The 25533-nt window shown below is 39.1% G+C and overlaps 1 protein-coding gene across 3 annotated transcripts in view; it reads left to right on the top strand.

The window, feature by feature from the left end:
* Window positions 1–25533, top strand: part of MBOAT1 (membrane bound O-acyltransferase domain containing 1) — a 115026-nt gene that overhangs the window by 73083 nt on the left and 16410 nt on the right. For all 3 annotated transcript variants that reach the window (XM_038584262.1, XM_038584263.1, XM_038584264.1), the window contains exons 5-8: window positions 15297–15352; window positions 17314–17368; window positions 18846–19029; window positions 21304–21496. In XM_038584262.1, coding sequence (XP_038440190.1) covers window positions 15297–15352; window positions 17314–17368; window positions 18846–19029; window positions 21304–21496 — 488 coding nt within the window. The remainder of the gene's footprint in view (window positions 1–15296; window positions 15353–17313; window positions 17369–18845; window positions 19030–21303; window positions 21497–25533) is intronic.

Genomic DNA, 25533 nt, shown 5'->3' with positions numbered 1-25533 from the left:
GGGAGTTGATATGAGAAGCAGATAGAATGGATACCACTTCTGGTAAATTGCCCAGAGTCTGTTGGAAGGCATTGATTTTCTGTGTGTGTGTGTGTGTGTGTGTGTGTGTGTGTGTGTACGTACATATGTACGTATTGGGGGGAGTGGCATTTTTTTGTCTTTCTGCTCTAATCACATATCTATCTGCCTGTTTTTCCTTATTCATTTTCCCCCTGTATTTTTTTTATCCCAATTAGAATAATAGTGTTAGGGGCACCTGGGCGGCTCAGTGGTTGAGCATCTGCTTTTGGCTCAGGTCATGATTCTGGGGTCCTGGGATCGAGTTCCGCATCGGGGGGTGGGGGGGCGGGAGCCTGCTTCTCCCTCTGCCTATGTCTCTGCCTCTTTCTCTGTGTCTCTGATGAGTGAATAAATAAAATCTTAAAAATAAAGAATAATAATGTTAGGGTCAGGAAGAAAAAAGTGCTTTTCTTTGTGTGTGTGTGTGTATAAATTTTCTTCTTTTATTGAATTACTCATTTTTAAATTTATGTATAATCAACAAAGAGTGTTATATTAGATTCAGGTGTACAATATCGTGATTCAATATTTCCATCATCACCTGGTGCTCACCACAGCAAAGGCCCTCCTTAATCGCCATCACCCCCTCCCTCTCCTCTGGTGACCATCAGTTTGTTCTCTATACTTAAAAGAGTCTGTCTTTTGTTTGTCTCTCTTTTTTTGTGTTCATTTGTTTTGTTTCTTTTCTTTTTTTTTTAAAGATTTTATTTATTTGAGATAGAGAGAGAGAGACAGAGAGAGGTAGGGAAGGGCAGAGGGAGAGAAAGAGAGAGAGAGAGAGAAAGAGAGAGAGAGAAGCAGATTTCCTACTGAGCAGGATGCCTGGTGCAGGGCTCAGTCCTAGGACCCAGAGATCATGACCTGAGCCAAAAGCAGATGCTTAACAGACTGAGCTGCCCAGGCACCCCTCATTTGTTTTGTTTCTTAAATTCCAAATATAAGTGAAATCATATGGTATTTGTCTTTTCTCTGATTGACTCATTTCACTTAGCGTTATACTCTAGATCCATTCATGTTGTTGCATATAGGAGGATTTCATTCTTTCTTATGGCTGAATAATATTCCATTGTTTGTGTATATTACATCATCTTTATCCATTTACATGTCCATGGACACTTGGGCTGCTTTCATATTTTGGCTATTGTAAATAATTCTGCAATAAACATAGAGGTGCATGTATCCCTTTGATTTAGTGATTTTGTATTTCTTGGGTAAATAAATTTAGTGGAATCACTGGATCATGTGGTAATCCTTTTTTTAACACTTTGAGGAACCTCCACACCATTTTCCATAGTAGCTACACCTGTTTGCATTCCCACCATCAGTGCAAGAGGGTTCCTTTATTCCACGTACTCATCAATACCTGTTTCTTTTGTTTTGGATTTTAGCCATTCTGACAAGTGTTAGGTGATATTTCATCGTAATTTGGTTTGCATTTCCCTGGTGATGAATGATGTTGAGCTCCTTTTCCTGTGTCAGTTGGGCATCTGCATGTCCTCCTTGGAGAAATGTCTGTTCATGTCTTTTGCCCATTTTTTAATTGGATTGCTTTTTTGGGTGTTGAGTTGTATGAGTTCTTTATATATTTTGGTTACTAACTCTTTTTGGGTATGTCATTTGCAAATATTTCCTCCCATTCTGTAGGTGGCCTTTGAGTTTTGTTGATGGTTTCTTTCCCTGGGCAGAAGCTTTTACTTTGGTGTAGTTCCCATAGTTTTATTTTTGTTTTTGTGTCCTTTTCCTAGGAGACATATCTAGAAAGATGTTGCAACTGCCAATGTCAGAGACATTTTGCCTGTGCTTTCTTTAGGATTTTGATGTTTTCAGGTCTCACATTTAGGCCTTTTTTTTTTTTTAAGATTTTATTTATTTATTCATGAGAGACACACAGAGGGAGACAAAGACATAGACAGAGGGAGACTCAGGCTCCTCAAGGGGAGCCCAATGTGGGACTTGATCCCAGCACTTCAGGACCACACCCTGAGCCGAAGGCCAACGCTCAACCATTGAGCCACCCAGGCATCCCTCACATTTAGGTCTTTAATCCATTTTGAGTTTATTTTTGTGTCTGGGGTGAGAAAATGTCCAGTTTCATTCTTTTGTAGCTGTCCAGTTTTCCTAAGACCATTTGCTGAAGAGACTTTTGCCCATTGCATATTTTTTCCTCTTTTGTCAAAGATTAATTGACCATATATTGTTGTGGGTTTATTTCTGGGCTCCCTATTGTGTTCCATGGATACTACAGCTTTGTAGTATATCTTGAAATCTGGGCTTGGGATACCTCCAGTTTTATTCTTCTTTTTGAAGTTTACATTGGCTCTCCAAGGTCATTTATGGGTTTTGTACAAAGTTTAGGATTATTTGTTCTTTGAAAAATGCAATTGGAGGGTGCCTAGGTGACTGAGTTGGTGAAGTGTTGGACTTTTGATTTCGGCCCAGGTCATGATCTCAGGGTCCCGAGTTTGAGCCCCACATTGGGCTCCATGGTCAGTGCAGAGTATGCTTGAGATTTTCTCTTTCCCTCTTGCTCTCCCCCTTCCTACCAGCTCATGTGCTCGCTCCCTTTCCCTCTCTCTCTAACTAAAATCTTTTAAAAAAAAAAGAAAAGAAAAGAAAAGAAAAATGCTGCTGGTATTTTGCTAGGGATCGCATTAAATATGTAGATTACTTTGGGTAGTACAGATATTTTAATAGTATGTTTAATCCATGAACATGGGATAATATCTTTCCATTTGTGTCTTCTTCAGTTTCTTTAATTAATGTTTTATAGTTTACAGAGTATAGGTCTTTCACCTACTTGTTTAAGTTTCTTCCTAAGTATTTTATTCTTCTTGGTGCAATTATAAATGGAATTTTTTTTTTTTAATTTGAGAGAGAGTGGGTGTGTGTGCATGAGCTGGGGAGGAGGGCAGAGGGAGAGGTAGAAGCAGACTCCCTGCTGAGCAGGGAGCCAGCCTTGGGGCTTGATCCCAGGACCTGGGGATCATGACCTGAGCCAAAGGCTGATGCTTAACTGACTGAGCCACTCAGGCTTCCCTGGAATTGTTTTCTTAACTTCTTTCTGCTATTTCATTATTAGTGTCTAGAAATGCAACAGATTTCTATACATTGATTTTGTATCTTGTGGTCTTATTAAATTCCCTAATCAGTTCTAGTAGTTTCTCGATGGAGTCTTTTGGGTTTTCATTCTCTTTTTCTCTCTCTTTTTGTCTCTCTCTCTCTCTCCTTTAAGATTTTTCTTTTATTTGAAAGAGAGAGAGAAGAAAGGGGCAGGAAGAAATTGAGAATCTTGAAGCAGTCTCCCCACAGAGCATAGAGCCTGATGTGGGACTTGATCTCAGGACCATGAAATCCTGACCTGAACTGAAATCAAGAGTTGGCCACTTAACCAACTGAGCCACCCAGGAGCCCCTTGGAATGTTTCAGGTTTTCTATATTTAGTATCCTGTCACCTGCATATAGTGAAAGTTTTACCTCTTCCTTACCAATTTGGATACCTTTTGTTCCTTTTTCTTGTCTGATTGCTGTGGCTAGGACTTCTTGTACTATGCTGAATAAAAGTGCTGAGGGTGGACATCCTTGTCCTCTTTCTGATCTTAGGGGAAAGCCCTCAGTTTTTCACCATTCAGTATGATTTAGCTGTAATTTTTCTGTATACGGCCTAATTATGTTGAGGTATGTTCCCTCTAAAAATGCTTTGCTGAGGGGTTTTCTCATGAATGAATGTACTTTGTCAAGTGCTTTTTCTCCATCCATTGAAATGATCATATGGTTTTTATCATTTTTCTTATTGATATGATGTATCACATTGATGATTGTGAATATTAAACTACCTTTGCATCTTGGGATTAAATCCCACTTGATTGTGGTGAAGGATTGTTTTAATGTAATGTTTGATTCAGTTTGCTAATATTTTGTTGAGGATTTTTGCATCTGTGTTCATCAGATATATTGGCTTACAGCTCTATTTGTAGTGTCTTTCTCTGGTTGAATTGGGCAGTTTTCATTCCTCTTCTGTTTTTTGGAATAGTAGAATAGTAGGTGTTAACTCTCCTTTAAATGTTTGGTAGGATTTATCTGTGAAGCTGTCTGGTCCTGGGCTTTTGTTTGTTATGAGTTGTTATTATTATTATTATTGTTATTATTATTATTATTATTATTATTATTGTTGTTTGAATTTCATTGCTGGTGTTTGGTCTGTTCCATTTTCTGTTTCTCCCCGATTCCGTTTTGGGAGGTTATGTTTCCAGGAATATTCTGGGTAGTCCAGTATAATGGCATATAATTTTTCATAATATTCTCTTACAATCCTATGTATTTCTGTGGTATTGGGGGGTATTTCTCCCCTTTCATTTCTGATTTTGTTCGAGTCCTCTCTCCCTCTCTCTCTTTTGGATCAATTTGGCTAAAAGTTTGTCAGAATTTGTTGATCTTTTCAAGGAACCCGCCCATGGTTTCATTGATCTGTTCTATTGTTTTTTAGTTTCTATTTTGTTCATTTCTGCCTTAATCTTTATTATTTCCTTGCTTCTCCTGGTTTGTGGTTTTGTTTGTTTTTCTTTTTCTAGCTCATTTAGGTATAAGATTAGGTTCTTTGTTTTTTTCTTGCTTCTTGAGGTGGGCCTATTGCTATACATTTCCCTCTTAGAACCACTTTTGCTGCATCCCAAATAATTTAGATCAGTGTGTTTTCATTTTCATTTGTCTCTATGTCCATTTTTAAAATTTTCTCTTTGATATCTAGGTTGATCTATTCATTGTTTAGTAGCATGTTATTTAACTTCCATGTATTTGTGTTCTTTCCAGATTTTTTTCTTGTGGCTGACTTCTAGTTTCTTGGTGTTGTGGTCAGAAAAGATGCATGGTGTGACTTAAGTCTTCTGAATTTGCTGAGACTTGTTTTGTGGTATAACATGTGGTCTCTTCTAGAGAATGTTCCCTTTACACTGAAAAGAATGTGTATTCTGTTGTTTTAGGATGGAATATTTTGAATATATGTTAGGTCCATCTTGTCCAATGTGTTGTTCAAAGCTACTGCTTCCTTGGTGATTCTCTGTTTGGATGATCTATCCATTGATGTAAGTGGGGTGTTAAACTCCCCTACTATTTTTGTATTAGTATCAATAACTTCCTTTATGTTTTTAAGTAACTGTTCAATGTATTGGAGTGCCCCTATATTTGTTGCATAAATATTTTTTATTTAAATTCAATTATCCAACATATAGTACATCATTAGTTTCAGATGTAGTGTTCAGTAATTTATCAGTTGCATATAACACCCAGTGCTCATCATATCACGAGGCCTCCTTAACGCCCATTACCCAATTACCCCATCTATTTCCTACTTCCCCTTGGTTACATAAATATTTACAGTTGTTCTGTCTTCTTATTGAATTGTTCCCTTAATGATTATGTAGTTTCCTTTGTCTCTTGTTACAGGTCTTTATTTCAAAGTCTATTTTGTCTAAGTATTGTGACTCTTACTTTCTTTTGACCTCCATTTGCATGATAAATGTTTTCCCTTTCCATCACTTTCAATCTGCAGATGTCTTTAGGTCTGCAATTGGTCTTTTTTAGGCACCATATACATGGGTCTTGCTTTTTTATCCATTCTGCCATCCTGTGTCTTTTGATTGGAACATTTAGCTTATTTGCATTCATAGTAATTATTGACAAGTATGTGTTTATTGCCATTTTGTTACTTATTTTACAGCTGTTTTTATAGTTCTTCTTTGATCCTTTGATTCTTCCTATTAGATTGGCTGACTTATTTAGTGATATACATGGCTTCCTTTCTCTCTCTCTCTCTTTTTTGCTATGCATTACTGGCTTTCTGTTTGTGATTATCATTAGGTTTATATATAACATCTTATGCATATAGCAGTCTATATTAAGTTGATGGTCATATATGTTTGAATCCATTGTAAAACTAAAGTTTTATTCTCCTCCTCCCTACATTTTAGATATATGATGTCATTCTTTATATCCTTTTATTTTCTGAATCTCTTGACAGATTTTTGTGGATATACTTAATTTTACTGCTTTTGTGCTTCTTACTTTGTTCCGCTTATGATCTTCCATTTCCACTCAAAGAATCTCCTTTAACATTTCTTGTAAGATAGGTTTTGTGGTAATGGATTCCTTTAACTTTTGTTTGTCTGGGAAACTCTATATTTTCCCCCAGATAAAAAATTCTAGATACTACTCAGTGCTCATTCATGATAAGTTTATTCTTTAATCCCCATCATCTATTTCACTCATCTCTCCACCCACCCCACCCCCCTTGAATAACCATGAGTTTGTTCTCTACAGTTAAGTCTTTTTCTTGGGTTGTCTCTCTTTTTTCCCTCTGTTCATTTGTTTTGTTTCTTAAATTCCAAATATGAGTGAAATCATATAATATTTGTCTTTCTCTGACTGACTTATTTCACTTAGCATAATATTCTTTAGATCCATTCACAACTATTTGTTTTTTGGGTGTTGAATTGTAGGAGTTCTTTATATATTTTGGATACTAACTCTTTATTGGCTATGCCATTTGCAAATATTTCCTCCCATTCTGTAGGTTAACTTTCAGTTTTGTTGATGGTTTTCTTCCCTGGGCAGAAGCTTTTTATTTTGATGTAGTTTCAATAGTTTTATTTTCACTTTTGTTTCCTTTGCTTAGGAGACATATCTAGAAGGATGGTGTTACGGCTGATGTCAGAGACATTTTGTTTGTGCTCTCTGCTAGGATTTTGATGGTTTCAGGTCTCACATTTAGGTCTTTAATCCATTTTGAGTTTATTTTTGTCTCATGTGAGAAAGTGGTCTAGTTTCATTCTTTTAGGTGTAGCTGTCCAGTTTTCCCAAGACCATTTGCTGAAGAGACTTTTGCCCATTGCATATTTTTTCCTCTTTTGTCAAAGATTAATTGAACATATAATTGTAAGTTTGTTTCTGGACTATTTTGTGTTCTATTGAAACATGTGTCTATTTTTGTAACAGTACCATACTGTTTTGATCACTACAGCTTGGTAACATAACTTGAAATCTGGAATTATGATATTTCTAGCTTTGTTTTTCTTTTTCAAGATTTCTTTGGCTATTTGAAGTCCTTTGTGGTTCCACACAAATTTAAGGATAATTTGTTCTAGTTTTATGAAAACTGTTGGTATTATGATAGGCTTGCTTTAGATCTATAGATTGCGTTGGATAGTATAGACATTTTAACAATATTTGTTCATTCAATCCATTAGGATGGAAGAGTTTTCCATTTGTTTGTGTCATCTTCAATTTCTTCCATGCTAGTGCTTTATAGTTTATAAAGTGCACATTTCACTTCCTTGGTTATGTTTCTTCCTAGGTATTTTATTCTTTTTCATGCAACTGTAAATGGGAATATTTTCTTAATTTCTCTTTTTGCTACTTCATTATTAATGTATAGAAATGCAGTTAATTTCTCTACATTGATTTTTGTATCTTGTGATCTTATTGAATTCCCTTACCAGTTTAAAAAGTTTTCTATATGTGTTATGTCATCTGTGAAAGTTTTACTTCTTCATTACCAATTTGAATGCCATTTATTCCTTTTTACTTGTCTTATTTCTGCGCTATGACCTTTAGTAATATGTTGTATAAAAGTGGTGAGAGGAGACATCCTTGTCTTGTTCCCAATCTTATGGGGAGACTTTCAGTTTTTACCAGTGATTATGATGTTAGTGTGGATTGTTTATATATGGCCTTTTATTATGCTGAGGTATATTCTCTCTTAGCCTACTTGTTGAGTTTTTTATCATAAATGGATATTGTACTTTGTGAAATGTTTTTTCTGCATCTTGAAATAATCACATGGTTTTTATCCTTTCTCTTACTGATATGAGGTATCACATTGATGGATTTGTGAATATTGAGCTACCCTTGCATTCTTGGAATAAATGCCATTTTATTGTGGTGAATGTGTTTTTAAATGTATTGTTGGATTTGGTTTGCTAATATTTTGTTGAGGATTTTTGCGTCTGTGCTCATCAGAAATATTGGCCTGCAGTTCTCTTTTTTTTTTGTAGTGTCTCTAAAAAAATTTTTTTTTGTAATGGCTTTCTCTGATTTTGGTATCAAGGTAATGGGGCCTCATAGAATAAATTTGGAAGTTTTCCTTCCTCTTCAGTTTTTCTAAACATTTTTTTAAAAGATTTTATTTATTTATTCATGAGAGACACACACAGAGAGGCAGAGACACAGGCAGAGGGAGAAGCAGGCTCCAAGCAGGAAGCCTGATGTGGGACTTGATCCTGGGACTCCAGGATCACTCTCTGGGCCAAAGGCAGGCACCAAACCACTGAGCCACCCAGGGATCCCCTTTCCTCTTCAGTTTTTTTTTTTTTTGGATTATTTGAAAAGGGTAGGTATTGACTCTTTTTTTAGATGTTTGGTAGAAATTGCCTGTGAGGCTGTCTGGTCCTGGACTTTAGATTCAATTTCATTGCTGGTCATTGGTCTTTTAAAAATTTCTATTTCTTCCTGATTAATTTTTGAGAAGTTCTGTGCTTCTGGGAATTTATCTGTTTCTTCAAAGTTGTCCCATTTTGTTGGCATATAATTTTTCATATTCTCTTATAGTCCTTTGTATTTTTGTGGTGTTGGTTGTTCTTTCTCCTCCTCTTTCATTTCTGATTTTGCTTATTTGAGTTCTTTTTTTTTTTTTTTTTTTAAGAGTCTGGCTAAAGGTTTATCAATTTTGTTGATCCTATCTGAGAAATTCTTCATCTCTCCTTCTATCCTAAATGATAGCCTTGCTGGATAGGGCATTTTTGGCTGCAGATTTTTTCTTTTCAGCACTTGAAAATATCCTACTTCTTCCAATTGTCCTACAGACATTCTGCTGAAAAAATCAGTGGAGAGTCTTATGGGGTTTCCCTTGTATGTAACCATTTTCTTTCTTTCTTTTGCTGTTTTTAAAATTTTCTCTTTGTCACTGCATTTTGACAATTTAATTTCTTATGTCTTAGCGTGGACTTCCTTGGGTTGATTTTATTGGGGGGAGGGATGGGAGCTCTCTGTGCCTCCTAGATTTGGATCTCTGTTTCCTTTCCCAGATTAGGGAAGATTTCACCTGTTATTTCCTGAAATAAATTTTCTGCCCACTCTTGTCTTTCTTCTTCTGGGACCCCTGTCATGTAAATGTTGTTACATTTTATGATGTCACTGAGTTACCTTAATCTCTTCTCATTTATTATTATTTTTTCTTTCTCCCATTCATCTTGATTGTTTTCCATTACTCTGTCCTCCCAGTTGCTGATCCATTCTTCTGCTTCCTCTATCTACTATTTATTCCTTTCTGGAATATTACTTATTCTGTTTCATTTAGGTCTCTTGCTCTGATTTTATCCTGTTCTTTCATTTAGGACATAGTCCTCTGTCTCCTAATATTGTCTTACTCTCTGTTTCTCTGTGTTGGGACAATCAGCTATGTTTCCTGTTCTTCAGAGTAGTGGCTTTATGAAGAAGACGTCCTGTCGTGCAGTGTCCCCTGTTCATCAGAACCTGGTGCTTTGGAGTTGTTTTCTTTTTTTTTCTTTTTTCTTTCTTCTTTAAAAGATTTTATTTATTTATTCATGAGAGACACAGAGAGAGGTAGAGACACAGGCTGAGGGAGAAGCAGGCTCCATGTGGGGAGCCTGATGTGGGACTCGATCCCAGAACTCCAGGATCATGATCTGAGCTGAAGGCAGATGCTCAACCGCTGAGCCACCTAGGCGTCCCTGTGGTTGTTTTCCTATGTGTGTTGAGTGCACCCTACTATTGTGGTTGAACTGCATTTGTCTTTATTCCAGTTGTCTGCAATGGCTCTCTTTGCCTGTTGTGGGCAGGATTTGGTCCCTTTACTGCTAATGGACCAGTTGGGCTGCCTTCGGCTTGAATTTGTTCAGACCAGGCATTTTCCAGAGCTGTGGTCACATTGAACTACAGAGTGCTTTTCCTGACAGAGTCGAGTTGGTGGATAGGACCTTCAGTCAGACCAGATTTCTGTCCCAGTCCACTGCTAGGGCCACAATCTAAATGGTGTGTGTGGTTATTGTCCCCTCTCCCCCAGCCAGGAGTCACTTGGAGTGCTGTTGGTCCCTGTTGCAGCTGCTTTCACAGTGCCAGCTTGTGATGCTGTTCTGAATGGATTCTTGCCAAGCACAGATTGGACAGGGCAGGGGAGTGGGGGTTGTACAGTATTAGCAAGCTAGTTGGAGAGTGAGCTTGTTCTTGCAGGTGAAAGAGGCAGGGTTGTGGGGGGAGAGAAATGGCTCCTTTTGTTTTTGGAGAAGATTCTTAAAGATTACTTGCCCCTCAAGCACACATTCTGAGATTAGTAAATACATCTATATACCACAGTATACCCCAGGTATTTCTCAAACTGTTGCTTCTGTGCTATATCTCAGCAGAGCTATTTGTTATGCTGTCTCTTTAGGGTTCAGGACTCAGTTTCCCATCACCCTCCAGCTGTCCCAGAGCTGAGCCTGCTGATTTTTAACATTCTAGTTGTTAAGCCTTGCTGGTTCTAAGAAGTGGCAAAGTTTAGCCCCTTTGGTTTTCAAAGCCAAATGTGATGGGGGTTCATTTTCCCACTCTGGGTCCCCAGGGCTTGAGGTACCTGAGCAGGAACAGGTGTCTGCTCCTGTCCATGATTGCAGTGTCACCTACAGACAGTCTCATGGGTCAGTTTGGTTCACAACCATGTCTCCACTCTTCCTACTCTTTTCAAGGTGGCCTTTTCTCTATGCTTAGCTGTGGCAAGTCTGTTCTGCCAGTCTTCAGGACATTTTTGGGGGTTATTTACACTAGCTATTTTCTAGCTGTATCTGTGGACAAGGTGAGCTTAGGATCTTCCTACTTTACCATCTTCCCTAGAAGTTGACCTGATGATATTTTTTTTTGTTTTGTTTTTTATTCATTGAAAAAAATTTGTAAGACAAGAGAAATGGCCCTACCTCAACCATGCTGGACCCAAACCTTGATTTAAGATGATTGGATGGTTCCCATGGATTCAAGTCCAGTGTCTACTACTAGTGAATGTATACAAATCCATGGACAAGGCACACTTCTCAGGGGGTGGAAAGTCTGAGTACAATTCAAGTGTCAAGGCCTCATTGTTCTGAGGAAGTTCTTTGGCTACACCAAGGAGACTTTTTTGTGTCCTTCTTGTACTTGTAGTATGTGTTCATGTACCTTGGATTTTGAATTTTTGCAAAAGTTCGCATGAATTCTAATCACAAACCATCAAACACGTCTTGGATTATTTTAGGTTTTGACTGAAATACAACATGGATGATACTTGAGTTTCATCTTTTAAGTCAGTAACTTTCTGGATTTCACTCTCAAATTTCATAACTTGGGCATTCTAAATTTGGCATCTGATCTACTCATAAGTGTAAGTAAATTGATCAATGAAAAAGTGTTGAGAGAGGAAGTCTTCTGAGCAAGAGCATATGGCACTCCTTACATCCATAGAAAAGTGAGTAAGTAGGAGGATTCTAACTCCATTTCCTCTTTGTGAACAGGTTCTAGTTCTAGCTTGCAGATTTTAGATCTGCTTTTTCACAAGTTAGTAGTGTATTGTGTTTAATAAACCCATGGTCACATGTGTGAATTGTTTCTTAAGTTGCTAGAAACTTCTTGAGATGTTTAAAATGGAAGCAATATATTGTTGAAAGTAGTCTAGATGACAAGTAACTAAATTTGGTCCACAGCTTTTTTTCTCTCCAAAAGAGACATTGTTTCCCCAAAATAAAGATGACAATACAATTTTTACACAGACCCAATAGTGCTGACCTCATATTGAATATTTATTGACCATTATCTAGAAATTCAGTATTATGTATTGTATTTGTCCAGGTTCTCTGAGGGGGATGCCAAGATGGGAATAGCAGCATAAGAGATTTGCCATGTAAAATGCCTGTGAGGGAAACTAGGGAGGCTGGAATAACCATCAGATTGAAATGCATGTCTGACCCCTGAGATGAGAGAGGCAAGGAAGAAAGGAAGACCGCAGTGCAGGTCTAAGACAATTTCATCAAGTTCAGTAAGTGGTCTTCTAGCAAAACTTGCCCTGGGGAGAGTACCACACCTCATTTGCAGGGGTCTGCCTTGGTACCTGCCGCACTCTGTCACTGGGCTGTGTCATTGGCTGGAGCAGCTCGAGGGGGCATGACCTCAGCATGAAGTTGGAGATAGAATTGGCAGCAGCGGTGGCTAATCATAGCTCCCTCCCTCAAAGCTCATAGTTTTGAGTGACTTCTGCTCATGGCAATTGCATATATAAGACTATTTACTGTATTTTTGAACATGAGCCTTATTATGGAATACATTAAATGTAATGCCAGATAGAGGAAAACAAATGTTATATTTCTATAGAGACAGAAAGTTAGGCTAATTCCATAACATTTTCTTTTTTGATATATCTATTTTTTAAACCCTTTAAAAAATGAAGCTATGGATTAAATGGAATGTACAAACTTACTTGGTTTGCAAATTGCATAGTTATCAGAATGTGTGCCTCAAAGTTTAAAAAATGTTGTACTGGGCTTTGTGTATGGAAAGTTGAGAGTTAGGTCCTATTACTGATTCCTAGGACTTTTGATCTAGTAGGAAAAAAAAAGTCCAAAAGGCTTTGTAAAGAAACTATCGTGTTTTCAAAGTTATGTTAAAAAAAAGTTCTTAACATACTTATACGTTATAAGGTTACATAAGGTTATAACATACTTATACGTTATAAGGCATCTGTTATACGTTCTGGGTCCAAGGTCTTGTTGAATATCAGGAATGTGAGATGCAAAATTATATTGGTCTTTAAGACCACATTGTTGTAGAAAGCTTCAACACAGCTCTTATTCTGGGATCCAAACCTCTGTGCTCTGGAAGAGCAATTCTTTTTTTTCAATCTAAATGAGCATAGTCACAATCAGTGCTAGCTATGAGCATGTCCTACAGTACTAGAATGATCACCTTGATGGCTCCCTATTTTGCCACACCTGCTTCTCACCAGTCCTGGAAGAGCATGGCTATCCTTCCCTTCTGCAGTGTAACCATTAGCATAATTAATCATACAACATTTTCACCACCCCCTAGAGAAACCTGTATGCATTAGCCATAGTCCTCATTTCCCTCCCAATTGCTCCAACCTGAGGCAACCAGCAATTTATTTCCTGTCTCTATGGATTTGCCTATTCTGCTATTTCGTACAAATGGAATCATACAATATATGACTTTTGTGTCTGGTTTCTTTCACTTAGTATAATGTTTTCAAGGTCCATCCATATTATAGCATGGGTCAGTACTTCACTGTGTTTATTGTTGAATAATAGTCTAATGTATAGACATACCACATTTCACTTGGGTTATTTCCTTTTGGGCTATAATGATGTTTTTCTGAACAGGTGTGTACAAGTTTTTGTATAGATACATTTTTATTTCTCATGGGTATATACCTAGGAGTGGAACTGCTTGGTAATACAGTAACTCTATGTTTAATGTTTTAAGAAATTGCCAGACTTTCTGAAGTAGCTGGACCTTTTAATGTTCCCACCAACAATGTTTGAGGGTTCCAGTTCTCCACCTCCTGACCAATACTTGTTATCTTTTTGATTCTAGTCATCCTTGTGCTTGTGAAGTGGTATATGATTTGGTTTGCATTTCTCTGATGGCTGATTATTGCTGAGCATCTTTTCACCTGCTTATTTACCATTCATATGTCTTTTTCCGAGAACATCCATTCCAGTCCTTTGGCTATTTTTGAATTGGGTGATTGTCTTATTCTTCTTGAATTGTAAGAGTTCTTTATATATTCTAATACCAAGTCCCTTATCAGACATATAATTTGCACATATATTCATATATTCTGTGAAATGTCTTTTCACTTTTCTGATGGTATGTGTCATTTGAAGCACGGAATTTTAGGTTTTAAATGCTACCCATTTAACCTATATTTTTCTTTCATTACTTATGCTTTTGGTGTTACATTTATGACACCATCACCAAAGCTAAGGCCATGAAGATATGTGCCTATGCTTTCTTTGAAGAGTTTTATAGTTTTTGCTCTTACATTTAGATCTTTGATGCATTTTTAATTACTTTTATATTTTTATGTGGCTATCTGGTTGCATCATCACTATTTTAAAAAGCTGTTCTTGGGCAGCCTGAGTGGCTCAGCGGTTTAGTGCCGCCTTCAGCCTAGGGCGTGATCCTGGAGACCAGGGATCGAGTCCCACGTCAGGCTCCCTGCATGGAGCCTGCTTCTCCCTCTGCCTGTGTCTCTGCCTCTCTCTCTTTTTCTCTCTCTGTCTCTCATGAATAAATAAATAAAATCTTTAAAAAATAATAAAAACAAAAAGCTGTCCTTGCTTCTGTTGAATTATCTTGGCACCTTTCTTGGCATGGGTGCCACTTCATAGGCAAGTTTTTATTTGATGTCTTTTTTCAAATTAGGATGGGTGTTATTTTTTGGTCACTAAATGGTTTATTGACAGTATTTTACAAAAGTATCTTTTGCTATGTGTGCATGGAAGAATTGCCTTTAATAGAGCAATGCATTTAGGACATATTAGGATAAAGAAGCCAGAATATTATATCTCGTCCAAGTGGAACTGGGGCACTGGATTAGGTATCCCCCAAACTAGGGGTGGTCATACTTTAATGTGCATCTGAGTTCTCTAGAGATCTTGTTCAAATGCAGATTCCCATTTTCTGGCTCTGGAATGGAGTGTGCAAGAGTCGGCATTTTTTTAAGATTTTATTTATTTATTCATGAGAGACACAGAGAAAGAGAGAGAGAGAGAGAGGCAGAGACATAGGCAGAGGGAGAAGCAGGCTCCATGCAGGGAGCCCAACGTGGGACTCCATACTGGGTCTCCAGGATCAGGCCCTGGGCTGAAGGCGGCCCTAAACCGCTGAGCCACCTGGGCTGCCCGAGAGTCTGCATTTTTAATGAGCCCCAGAGCATGCTGATGGTGCTGGTTCTGGAACTTACACTTTGAGTAACAGTGCAAGAGGGGCCTTCTGATATGATCTCGTTCAGTGTTGTTATATCTACTTATTTAAAATGATTTTATGGGAGTTTATTGAATTTAGTGTTTTTTTGTTTTGTTTTTGTTTTTGTTTTTGCTTTGTATTGAATGGCCTTTAAGATGAAAAAACTACCATGCAGGGAAATAGAATAAATGTTTCTTCTAGTGGTCCTTCTGCCAATCGATTATCTTCTATCTTCCTTTTAGGCCTCTGATGATTGTCACACAGAAGATCACGACCTTGGCATTCCAAGTTCATGATGGTGAGAAAAATGACTCGCCTGTTGGTGCTGAAAGCGAGACTGACATTCAGAGCTCTTTGTTTGGACTCTACCCATAGTCCAGAGTTTAGCCAAGTTCTGGCAGTTCTTCTATAACTTGTCAAAAATTTGCAAGCTTCTTTAATCAAAACTCTTCTCAACTATTATGTACCACTTCCCTGCTGAATCTGTAGTCTAAATTTGCTGAAGTATTTACCCTGAGAACAGTTGGCTTTCTGTTTACTTATGTAATATTTTAAATTTATGGTACTCACTGCCCTTCATTTCCAAATCTGCTGAGAAGAAATGGCATTCTTTTTCTTTGGTTTAATATGAGAAGCTCATAAGGTAATAATAAAAAAAAAGTATTGGCTGGTTAACCATTTTTAATGCTAGTTTTATTTTGTTTAGTGTTTTTGTTTTGTTTGGCTTGGAAGATTATCTAATGAGATTAGCCTGGCCCTTCTCCTTGGAAGAAGGAAGGATCTTCTGTTTGTATACAATTGAACATTTTCTTTGCTCATGCCTTTCCTGCAAATGACCAGAAAGTGTGATTTACACGATTAAGACCTGGTTCCAGGGAAGGAGGACGGCACTTTCAGCCTGGTGGAAGATTTCAAAGTGGGTGGAAGAGATGTCAGGTTCAATTAGTAAAAGTATATTTTGCAGATTTGTACTGCTCTGGCAAACGCTTTCTGACTGTTGAAGCTCCTTTATGTGCTACCAGATTGAGAAGATTTATGATCTCTGCTAGCTAGTCTTATTTTTCTTTAAAGCTTGGGATTTGATTTAATTTCATTCTGACCCTGGATATTCCTAGTTCATACTTGACGATTTAGTCATTCTTCAGAGAACAGGGTCATTTTGTATCAAGGATAGAGCCTTTCTAGGGTAACCAAGTGTCCTGGTTTCTCCAGAACAGAGTAGTTTCCCAGGACATAAGACCTTTAGGGCCTAACTTGGGAAAGTCCAGGGCAAACTGAGGCGAGTTGCTAAATGTCTTTGTACCCAAGTCTAGTTGGTAGTCGTTATAGTCTAACGTTAGCACATAAACCAATAGCTAAAATCAATTTAATTTTTAGGACTGCCAGAGATGTATGGTTGACATCTTAGAAAAAAGTGTGATTTTTTTTAACACTGCTTCTTTTTTTTTTAATAGGCTTTTTGCCTAAATTTACTTTTTAAAGCATTCTCAGTTTACCTGATTTTCTGGAAAAACCCTTACATGCAGCAAGGTGTTTATTTGCCATTTCTTTTTTTCTCATGTGCAGTAGGAGCAAGTAAATTCCAGAAACACTGTCTTCCTTTATACATATTTTCTGAATTGCCTTTTTGATTGGTGACCATCATCACTTTTAGCTGAATATACATACAGCTTTGTAGTCAAGCTCTGTAGCTTTTAGATGACATGTCGGATTTTTTGACTATAAGTTAACATATACATTTTACGAGAAGCACAAATGTGATTTGGTTCCCTCCCCCTTTTCTGACATGGATGAACTTTAAAAGAAGAAGAATCACCTGATAAATCTTTTATGTTTTCCCTGCATTCAGGATTATATTTCCTGTTTTTTAGAAGAGGAAAGTCCCCTGTTCCTTTCCCCATTCCACACCCATGCTTTCAGCTGGTGCCAGGTGTCTGCAGCCAGCATAATCAGGGAGGTCTTTAAGGTGGAGCAGGCTGCAAAGGCAGGCTTTTTTCTCTCATGTAGCAATGAAAACATACGTACTTTGGTAAGGAGTGCAGGAGATGTAGGGAGTTCCCTGAGATCCATGTCCCATGCAATTTAAATAGGAGTAACCCCTGCTTTCTCCCCTCTTCACAAGAGCCTGTAGAGACTGTCAGAAAAGAAAATGATTTTATGATGTGTGAAATAAAGCACTTTTTTCAAATGACTTTTAGAAGCCTCATTTAGAATTATCTACTTCAAACATCTTATTTCTACATTTTTTTTATTTTGTAGGATTAGGTCGAAGAGCTGAAGACCTCTCTGCTGAGCAACAGCGTCTTGCTGTAAAGTAAGTTAAACAATATATTCTTGAACCCTTTGTATATCAGTGTCTAGAAATCTTTCTCATTTCTCAATAGATATGAACCCTATTAGATGGATGTATTATTATTTATTTAATGAATATGTTGTTGATGGATACTTGGGTTGTCTGCCACTCTTTGGCTTTTACAAACCCTGTTCTCAGGTCATTTTAAAGAGGTTTGGGCATAGCAGTGGGGGATAGGTTTCCAGAAGTGGGATTACTGGGCCAGAGAGTAAATGGATCTGTGATTTTGTTAGTTTTATGAGATTCTCCTTCACCACTGTAGTTATGTCCGTTACAGAGTTATTTTTATTGGCCCATGTGTCTGAGGGTCCTCAAGAAACAATTATCAGCGCGCATCAGAATGATTAAATGCCTCGATGAAGACGGGTAGGAAGTAGGGCTGGGAATGTAGGATGGAATCGAGTGCCTCGTTTTCGCAGTATAAGATTGGGTAGGACTTGGAAGCAATGGAGACCCACTGCAAACGACTAATGAATCAGATTCTTTGCTCAGTGTTATGGGGGTATAAATGCTGGGCATTTGACCCTGGGTATTCCTAGTTCATACTTAACAATTTAGTCATTCTGTAGGGAACGGTGTCATTTTATACCAAAGATGGAGTCTTTTTAGGGTAACAAACTGTCCTGGTTTATCCAGAACAGAGTAGTTTCCCAGGACATGAGACCTTCAGGGCCCAACTTGGGAAAGTCCAGGGCAAACTGGGGCGAGTTGCTAAATGTCTTTGTACCCAAGTCTAGTTGGTAGGGCATAATTCCAGTGACCGGTTAGCAATGGCATTTTAGGGAGCCTTTCCCCACAATACTCTCCGGCCCCTTTAAATGCCATTAAAACACTACCCAGAACTGGTCTCTACAGAATTTTTCCCCTGCCACTACTTTTGTCTGTTGTTCAGGACCTCGTGCCTGGATGCCAAAGCAGACAAGAGGTAGTTACAGAGGGAGTTCTGTGTGTCCTCTTCAAATGGAAACTGATTCCACCCATCATCTGTTTTGTGTTTATTTTGGCAGCCGGAAGGGGGCTTTCCCATTTCACAGCATCTCAGTCAACTCACATTAGGTCAGGTTCCCACCCCACCTCGTGTTTCTTACCTCCATTTTCTCTTGCAGACAGCTAAGGCTGCTGAGAAAGAGCACATCTCAGCCTCAGAGTTGCCCTGGACCTCTCCCTCCGTGTCTATAGCTGCAGTCGACCAGCAGAGGGCGCGACGGAGCGCTGTGCCTTCCCTGAGCCACCTGCCTTCTCTGAGCCACCTGCCTCTATTAACTTGTCCTTTCCACAAGGTTTCTAGCTTAGATGGGTTTTCAGAGAAACAAAGACACCCATGTCATGGTTCATCATCCATAAAGACAACACCTGTGTTTAGGAGTGGCTTACTCGCAGATATTCGAGAAAAATCCAAGACTGAAGGTTTTTCAATTTTTTTTTTCTATTTTCACAGAGTAAAACCCTCGTTTTTGGAATACTTAAGCTACCTTCTCAACTTCATGAGTGTCATAGCTGGCCCTTGCAACAATTTCAAGGATTATATAGCCTTTATCGAAGGGAGACATATACATGCGAAGTTGCTGGAAGTGAACTGGAAGCAGAGAGGTTTCCACAACCTGCCAGAACCTTCTCCTACCGTAAGATTTTAGTGCCAAGCATTTACCCAGAGCTCTACGAAAATAGAGTTCTGCTGCCAGGGCTGAGTCTCACTAGTAATTGTTCTAATTAAAAAGCCAAGTAGTTTACTAGAAAGCTTGGCCAATAACTCGCTGTCACCCTCATTTACCTCACAGAGGAGCTTATTGGCTGGAATAATTAAAGCAATCGATCCATTCTGCAACTGGACAATATTTAATGCTTATAATGTGCTCAGCACTGTGCTAGTTAGTGTATTCGGATTGATGAGTTTTTTTTTTTTTTGTCCTTATGAATAGAAATTCATATCCAGCCAAAGGACAATGTCATGAAAGGGGGATGGGGAGAGAGTGGGAACCAGAACCAATGTGATTCTTATTGCAGAGCCTGTTTCTTGAATGGGAAACCAGTGTTATGTTGGCATGCTTAAAGATTGGTTTTATTGACTGAGTGTTTAAGATGTTTTTTTGGAAATAATATTTTAATTTTAACCTGAATTTTATTAATTTCGAATTAGTCGACATTAGGATGACTTATTGAACTTTACAAATATCCTAAATTTATTCAGATCAAATATCCCATATTTAAGGGAAGTCTAATTATTTGAAAGAACAGGGAAAATTGGAAAAAGGAGAAAATCAGGATAATTGAGTTAAATATTTGTAAATGCTAAACTCTGTGCAAAATTAATTATTTGAAAACTTAAGTAATTTATTCAGCATGAATTTTCAGGTAGTTTTGACACAGTCAGGTCTTCGGCAGCTTATGGCTTGTCAATTGTCTCAGCTCTTACTGTGTTATTGAAACAGTGCAGGAGTAAGGTCGCCATGGCCATGAGACATCAAAGTCCTCACAGGTGTTTCTTGGCTGAATCTACCAGAGTCGTGCTTTTGTGTTTCACATGCTCTCATTTAGAGACTATGATCACAGAGTCTTAGTATCACTCTCCAAGGAGACTCTTGCATTTTTGTGCAAAAAGTGAAGTGGTCAGGTGGTATTTTGGCTAAGGACACATCAGTGGGAGGTAGCTGGAACTCACAGGCTGATGCTTCCCCAGTGTGTTGTCATAATCATGGCTAAACATGGTGAGCACTTGACTGGGAGCCAGATGCTATTCTTGGTACCTTGCAAATATTCATTCACCTGAACCTCAAGCCACTCTGAGAGAGGTGCTGTAGCTATCCCCTTATTACAAAAAAAGTGCCCCCCCCTTTTTTTAAAGATTTATTTGAGAGAGAACACACGATGGAGAATGCAAGCATGAGTTGGGGTGGGAGTGAGGGAGAGAGAAAATCTTAAGCCAACTTGGCAATGAATGCAGAGCCTGAGACTCGGCTTGATCTCATGACCCATGAGATCATGACTTGAGCCAAAATCAAAAGTTGGTGCTTAATTGACTGAGCCATCCAGGCACCCCAGTAAGTGGCCTGTTTTAATAAGTTGGGCACTATAGTTCTATTGATGTTATATGACATTCCCTGGAATGTCAGAGAAAGTGGGCAAAATCGCTTGGTCTAGAGGCATTTAAAATGCCAATGCATCTTAATACTAGAGCAGACTACATGTAGACCACCTTGGAAGGCTTTCTAAAGCTTTCCATTACCTGCTCATGTCTTGATTCAGGTATTTAAAAACTTGTACAGAATCCTTCCTAGCTAAGCCTCTGTCCTCCTTTTGGTAATTCAAACCCATTTCCTTGACTCTGCTGGTGACAGAAGTGGAAGGCGATTGGTTATTTCTTTCTAATGGAAGACTGCCACCCTATAATGCTCTTTCTCTTATGTTTTGGGTTATAAATCTACCTTCCTTTTGGGGCACCTGGATGGGTCAGTTGGTTAAGCTTTTGGCTCAGGTCATGATCTCAGGGTCCTGGGATGGAGCCCCACACTGGGCTCCCTGCTCAGCAGGGAGTCTGCTTTTCCTTCTCCCTCTGCCCCTCCCCCCCACTTATGCTCTTTCTCACTCTCTCAAAATCTTTAAAAAAAAAAAAAAACTACCTTCTTTTTGTTGGTAGAATGTGCTGGTGATCATTTTCTTCCATTTTAGATGTATTTAGACCTCAAGTGTCAGAGGTGTATTCTTCATTTACATTTAGCCCATATGCCCAGCATCCAATTTGTGTCCTAAGAATGCCTACTGGTGGTGTTCCATCTAGAGAATATTACCAGAGCAGCTATTGGAACAGCTTTGTTCAAAATGTGCCCTTGCTGAAATTGTTTTCCTCATACCAGAGGCCTGAATGGTTACACTGATTTTTTTTTTCCCCCACATTTCAGGGAGCTGTGATACACAAGTTGTGTATGACCTTGGTGTCTCTCCTCCTGTTTTTGACACTCACCAAGACCTTCCCGGTCACCTGCCTGGTTGATGATTGGTTTGTTCACAAAGCAAACTTTCTGACTCGGCTCTGCTACTTATATATTGTCATGCAAGCCTCGAAGCCCAAGTATTACTTTGCCTGGACGTTAGGTACGTTTGATGGAATGGCCCTGAATGAATGAGGGAGAGTGATACTCCTTGGATGGCTTACCCAGAACAGCATTTTGGATCACCTAATCAAAAAAAAATTAATACATGATGGAGGCAGCTGAGCCAATATCATTTTGTACTCTCCAGCTAGCACTCCTATGTCCCACCATCCATAAATTCAATTATCTGTGATAAGAGAAAAGCAATCTTGGCTGTCATTTCAGCTCAATGTTATTAACAGATGTCCAAACTTGGAAGCTTCCTCCACCAATTGAAGCTCCATTAGTACAGTGGAAAGTTAAGGGAAAATTCTAGAATGATCTGGCTGTATTGTGATTTTTCTGGGTGGTACATAATAGAGGGTACACGCTTGAATAAATTTACCAACACACATGCTGATTTAGGTTGCACTTTTAAAGAAAGAGTTGGTTAAAAAAATTTGTTGGTTAAGCTTTATGCCTTAGAAACTGACTTCAAGTGATAAATATTTTTTTAAGGTAGAAAGTTCAACTTTATTTGCTTTTTTCCTCTTTCCTTTCAAACAAGTTTAGACTGGAAAAGTTTAAAGCTTTGCTGGAGTGAGCAGTAAGTCCTCCTATTTACTTACCAGGAATGGTAAGGAATTTTGATAAGGCACGGCAGCCCTATCTACTTCATATTTGGAGCCCTTACAGGAATGGAAATTTAACTTCTTAGCTGAAGGTGATCTGGGTCTTGATGTCAGAAAGCACTGATTTGGTTTATTAAGTCAAACAGATGATTAAACTCAGTGCCTAATGCTTAGCCCATGTTCCATGAGTGAAGGCATAGCACTTCACTGAGTTCTGTTTCCTTCATTTCATGCTCCAAGTTTTTAATCCCTAAATTAAAGCTTGTAGCTGCTAAATGATTTTTATTTTTTTTATTGTGATAAAATATAACATAGAATTTGTCATTTTAGCCATCTCTAGTGGACAAATTAATGGCATCAAGTTCATTCACAGTGTTGTGCAACCATCACCACCATCCATCTCCAGAACTTTTCCCATCACCCCAAACAGGAGCGCTGTACCCATTAAGAAAAAAGTAATAACTCCTCATTCCTCTCTCTCCTCAAGTCCTGGTCCAGATTATTTTTAAAAGTTGACATGTTCAGGGAGAAATTCAGTCCAGTGCAGTGTTTATGTAACACTTGGCCAGAAAGATCAGCTTTTAAAAAATTTGCAGTGTGGGAAATTTGGCCACCTTTGGTTTAATGCAGGGAGTGTTTGCTGATAGGAAGGTTCTGAGCTAGGAGGAATGCAAAGGTGAATAAGGCCTCTTCTCTGCCGTCAAGACTGTTCTGGTCTGTGGGCATAGAGATGTGTGTGCCCACCATGGAGAGCTGTCTCAATGCCAGGAATACCGAAAGGGATGCTGAATAGAGACCCGTTGTTTTGGAAGGCTGCAAAAGCCTTATTCTAACTCTTTCTGCAGTGGCTTTATTAAGAATGCTAATATCTTCGGTAGGTAGGCATGATACGTGCTATGGTTGGAAATCTGTTTAGAACACCAGGCTTACTTTTCTACATGAGATACTTATTATTTTCACCTTGCTCTAACCTGTGTGTGTTTGCAAATGAGAGAGTGAGAGGAAGAGAGAACATCTCCCTCTCCTTTCTACCTTCTACTTCTTTACTTACCCTTCCTTTTCTCTCCCTTCTCCCTACCTTTCCCACTCCCATGTTCTGTGTCCTAGGGCTTCAGGGCTGGCTTCTGGACTAAATCAGCTCCTGCTTTAGGAGGGAAGCAAGGCCATGCGTGGCCTCCTAGGGAAAGTCTAACACGAGGTGGGTTGTGCTGGCGGAGGTGGGGGTGAGGAGGGGCGGTTCTAGGCAACAAGGGGGCGTCTGGCATCGGTCTGCCCTTTTGGGACTGCCCCAAATTTTGGGAGTGTCCTTTTCTGTGGGTAGCTTTCTCCGTGGACTTGGCTCTTTTCTGTACGTCCTTCCCTTTATCTTTTTTTGGGTAGCTTCAGGAGAGACACACTTCATTAATTTGTATGGCCTCAATTTGAACTTTGTTACGGTGTAGATTGCATAGGCTGGTCTGAAATTAACCTTTGTATTATTTATGAATAAAGAAGCAATGAATAGCATAACGGGGAATATTTAAACTGCTTAACCGAATGATTGTTTTATCCAGCTCCTTAGAACATCATTTGCATATACTTGATGCACTAATTATACATGATTATAAATTTAATCCTTAAAGCTGGCCTCTTCATGAATCTCAGCCGATCCGCATGGTGTTCGCCTTGCTCTCCTTACTGTTTATAGTAAAATAATAAAAGCAATTTTCTTTGGATGTAGTGTACAATTCTGGTTGTTTTTCTCATTACTAATTAGTACTAATTAGTGAGACTCAACTTCAACCCAGGCTGTGTTCCAAGGATCACAACCTCCAAAATATGGGTGTCCAAGCTCATTTATCTGTAATAATACAATAGACAATACAAGTAAAGCCAGTTTGGGGTTGGCGAACTTAGAACCTCTCACTGCTCGGAGGCAAAAAACATGTCTTGGATAAACGGTGGTGGAAGGACAAGGGGGTACAGGCTGAGTAGCCAGGCTCTGGATGCAGCATCTGAGAGCCACTATTCTGGTCCTTCCTTTGTCTTTCATAGTGGCTCCCAGACACTCAGGTAGTGGGATCAGAATTCTTTCTAGCATTTGGAGCCTGGCACTGTTTACCACCTGAGTGATCAGAATGTTAGCATCGCTAAGCCTTGGGAAGATGGGGACAGCAGCTAACATTTCTTGAGTGCTGACTTGGGCTAGGCACTGTGCCATGAGCTCTACTCACATTTCATCTAATTTTTTCAATGTGGCTTTAGGATAGGTACCGTTCATATCTCCATTTTCTTCTCAACGGAATGGATTTCTAGATGTTAGACACTCTCTCGAGGCTGTACGTTCTGTATGTTGCTCAGTGGACATGGGAAGCCAGGGGCTCTGCCTCTAGAGCCCGCCCTGACCCACCATATTCACACCGCTGGGAGCACTGGAAGAGAATACCTGTAGAGTGCTTTGTAAAATCCTAGAAAGATTGCAGGCACCAAACAGAGAAGTTGTTGCTATTCTGCTTTTTAAATGAGGCTGGAGGTAGGAGAAGCAATTGCAGGGTTCCTGGTCTCATACCATCCACCAGCCTAGTTTTAGTTTCCAACACAGACCCCGAAGGGCTCCTCTCCTTCTGGTTCAGCTCATCTTGTCATTCAGTGTCTTCCCACACATTTAAAACTTCATTTCTTGGGGCACCAGGGTGGCTCAGTCATTCAACCATCTGCCTTCAACTCAGGTCATGATCCTGGGATCCTGGGGCCAAGCCTGCTTCTCCCTCTGCCTCTGCCTGCTGCCCCCTCTGCTTGGGTATGCGTTTGTGCATCCTCACTCTCTCTCTGTTAAATAAATAATCTTGGGCAGCCCAGGTGGCTCAGCGGTTTAGCACCGCCTTCAGCCCAGGGCATGATCCTGGAGACCCGAGATCGAGTCCTATGTCAAGCCTGCTTCTCCCTCTGCCTGTGTCTCTGCCCCTCTCTCTCTCTCTCTCTCTCTCTCTCTCTCTCTATCTCTCTCTGTGTCTCTCATGAATAAATAAATAAAATCTTTTAAAAATAAATAAATAAATAAATAATCTTAAAAAACAAACAAACAACTTTGTTTCCTAACTGGCACACCCCTGCTAAGTTGCTTTTTTCCTTTTCCATGGAGTTTCCATCCCGTCGGCTAGGGAGAATGACCTAGCAGCACTCAGAACTTCTCATCCTTCTAAAAGAAACCAGATCATTTCCCAGTGAAGCCAAGCATAAGATAAGCAGTGTTAAATCACCCCAACTATGCCAAAAGGAAAGGAGACAAACATAGATTGTTTTTCTTGAGAGTAACTCTTCAGAAGTCACTCTGGAGCTGGACCTGAATGTCTATGGAGAAAAACGAATGAAGCCTCAAGACAGACTTCTCTAAGATCTCCCTAGATCTAAGACCTTACCGTGTTGTGGTTTAGTTTACTTCTTATTT

The sequence above is a fragment of the Canis lupus genome, chromosome 35 (assembly GCF_011100685.1).
Source record: "Canis lupus familiaris isolate Mischka breed German Shepherd chromosome 35, alternate assembly UU_Cfam_GSD_1.0, whole genome shotgun sequence".
Taxonomy (NCBI): domain Eukaryota; kingdom Metazoa; phylum Chordata; class Mammalia; order Carnivora; family Canidae; genus Canis; species Canis lupus.
This window is presented reverse-complemented; position numbering and strand designations above follow the sequence as displayed.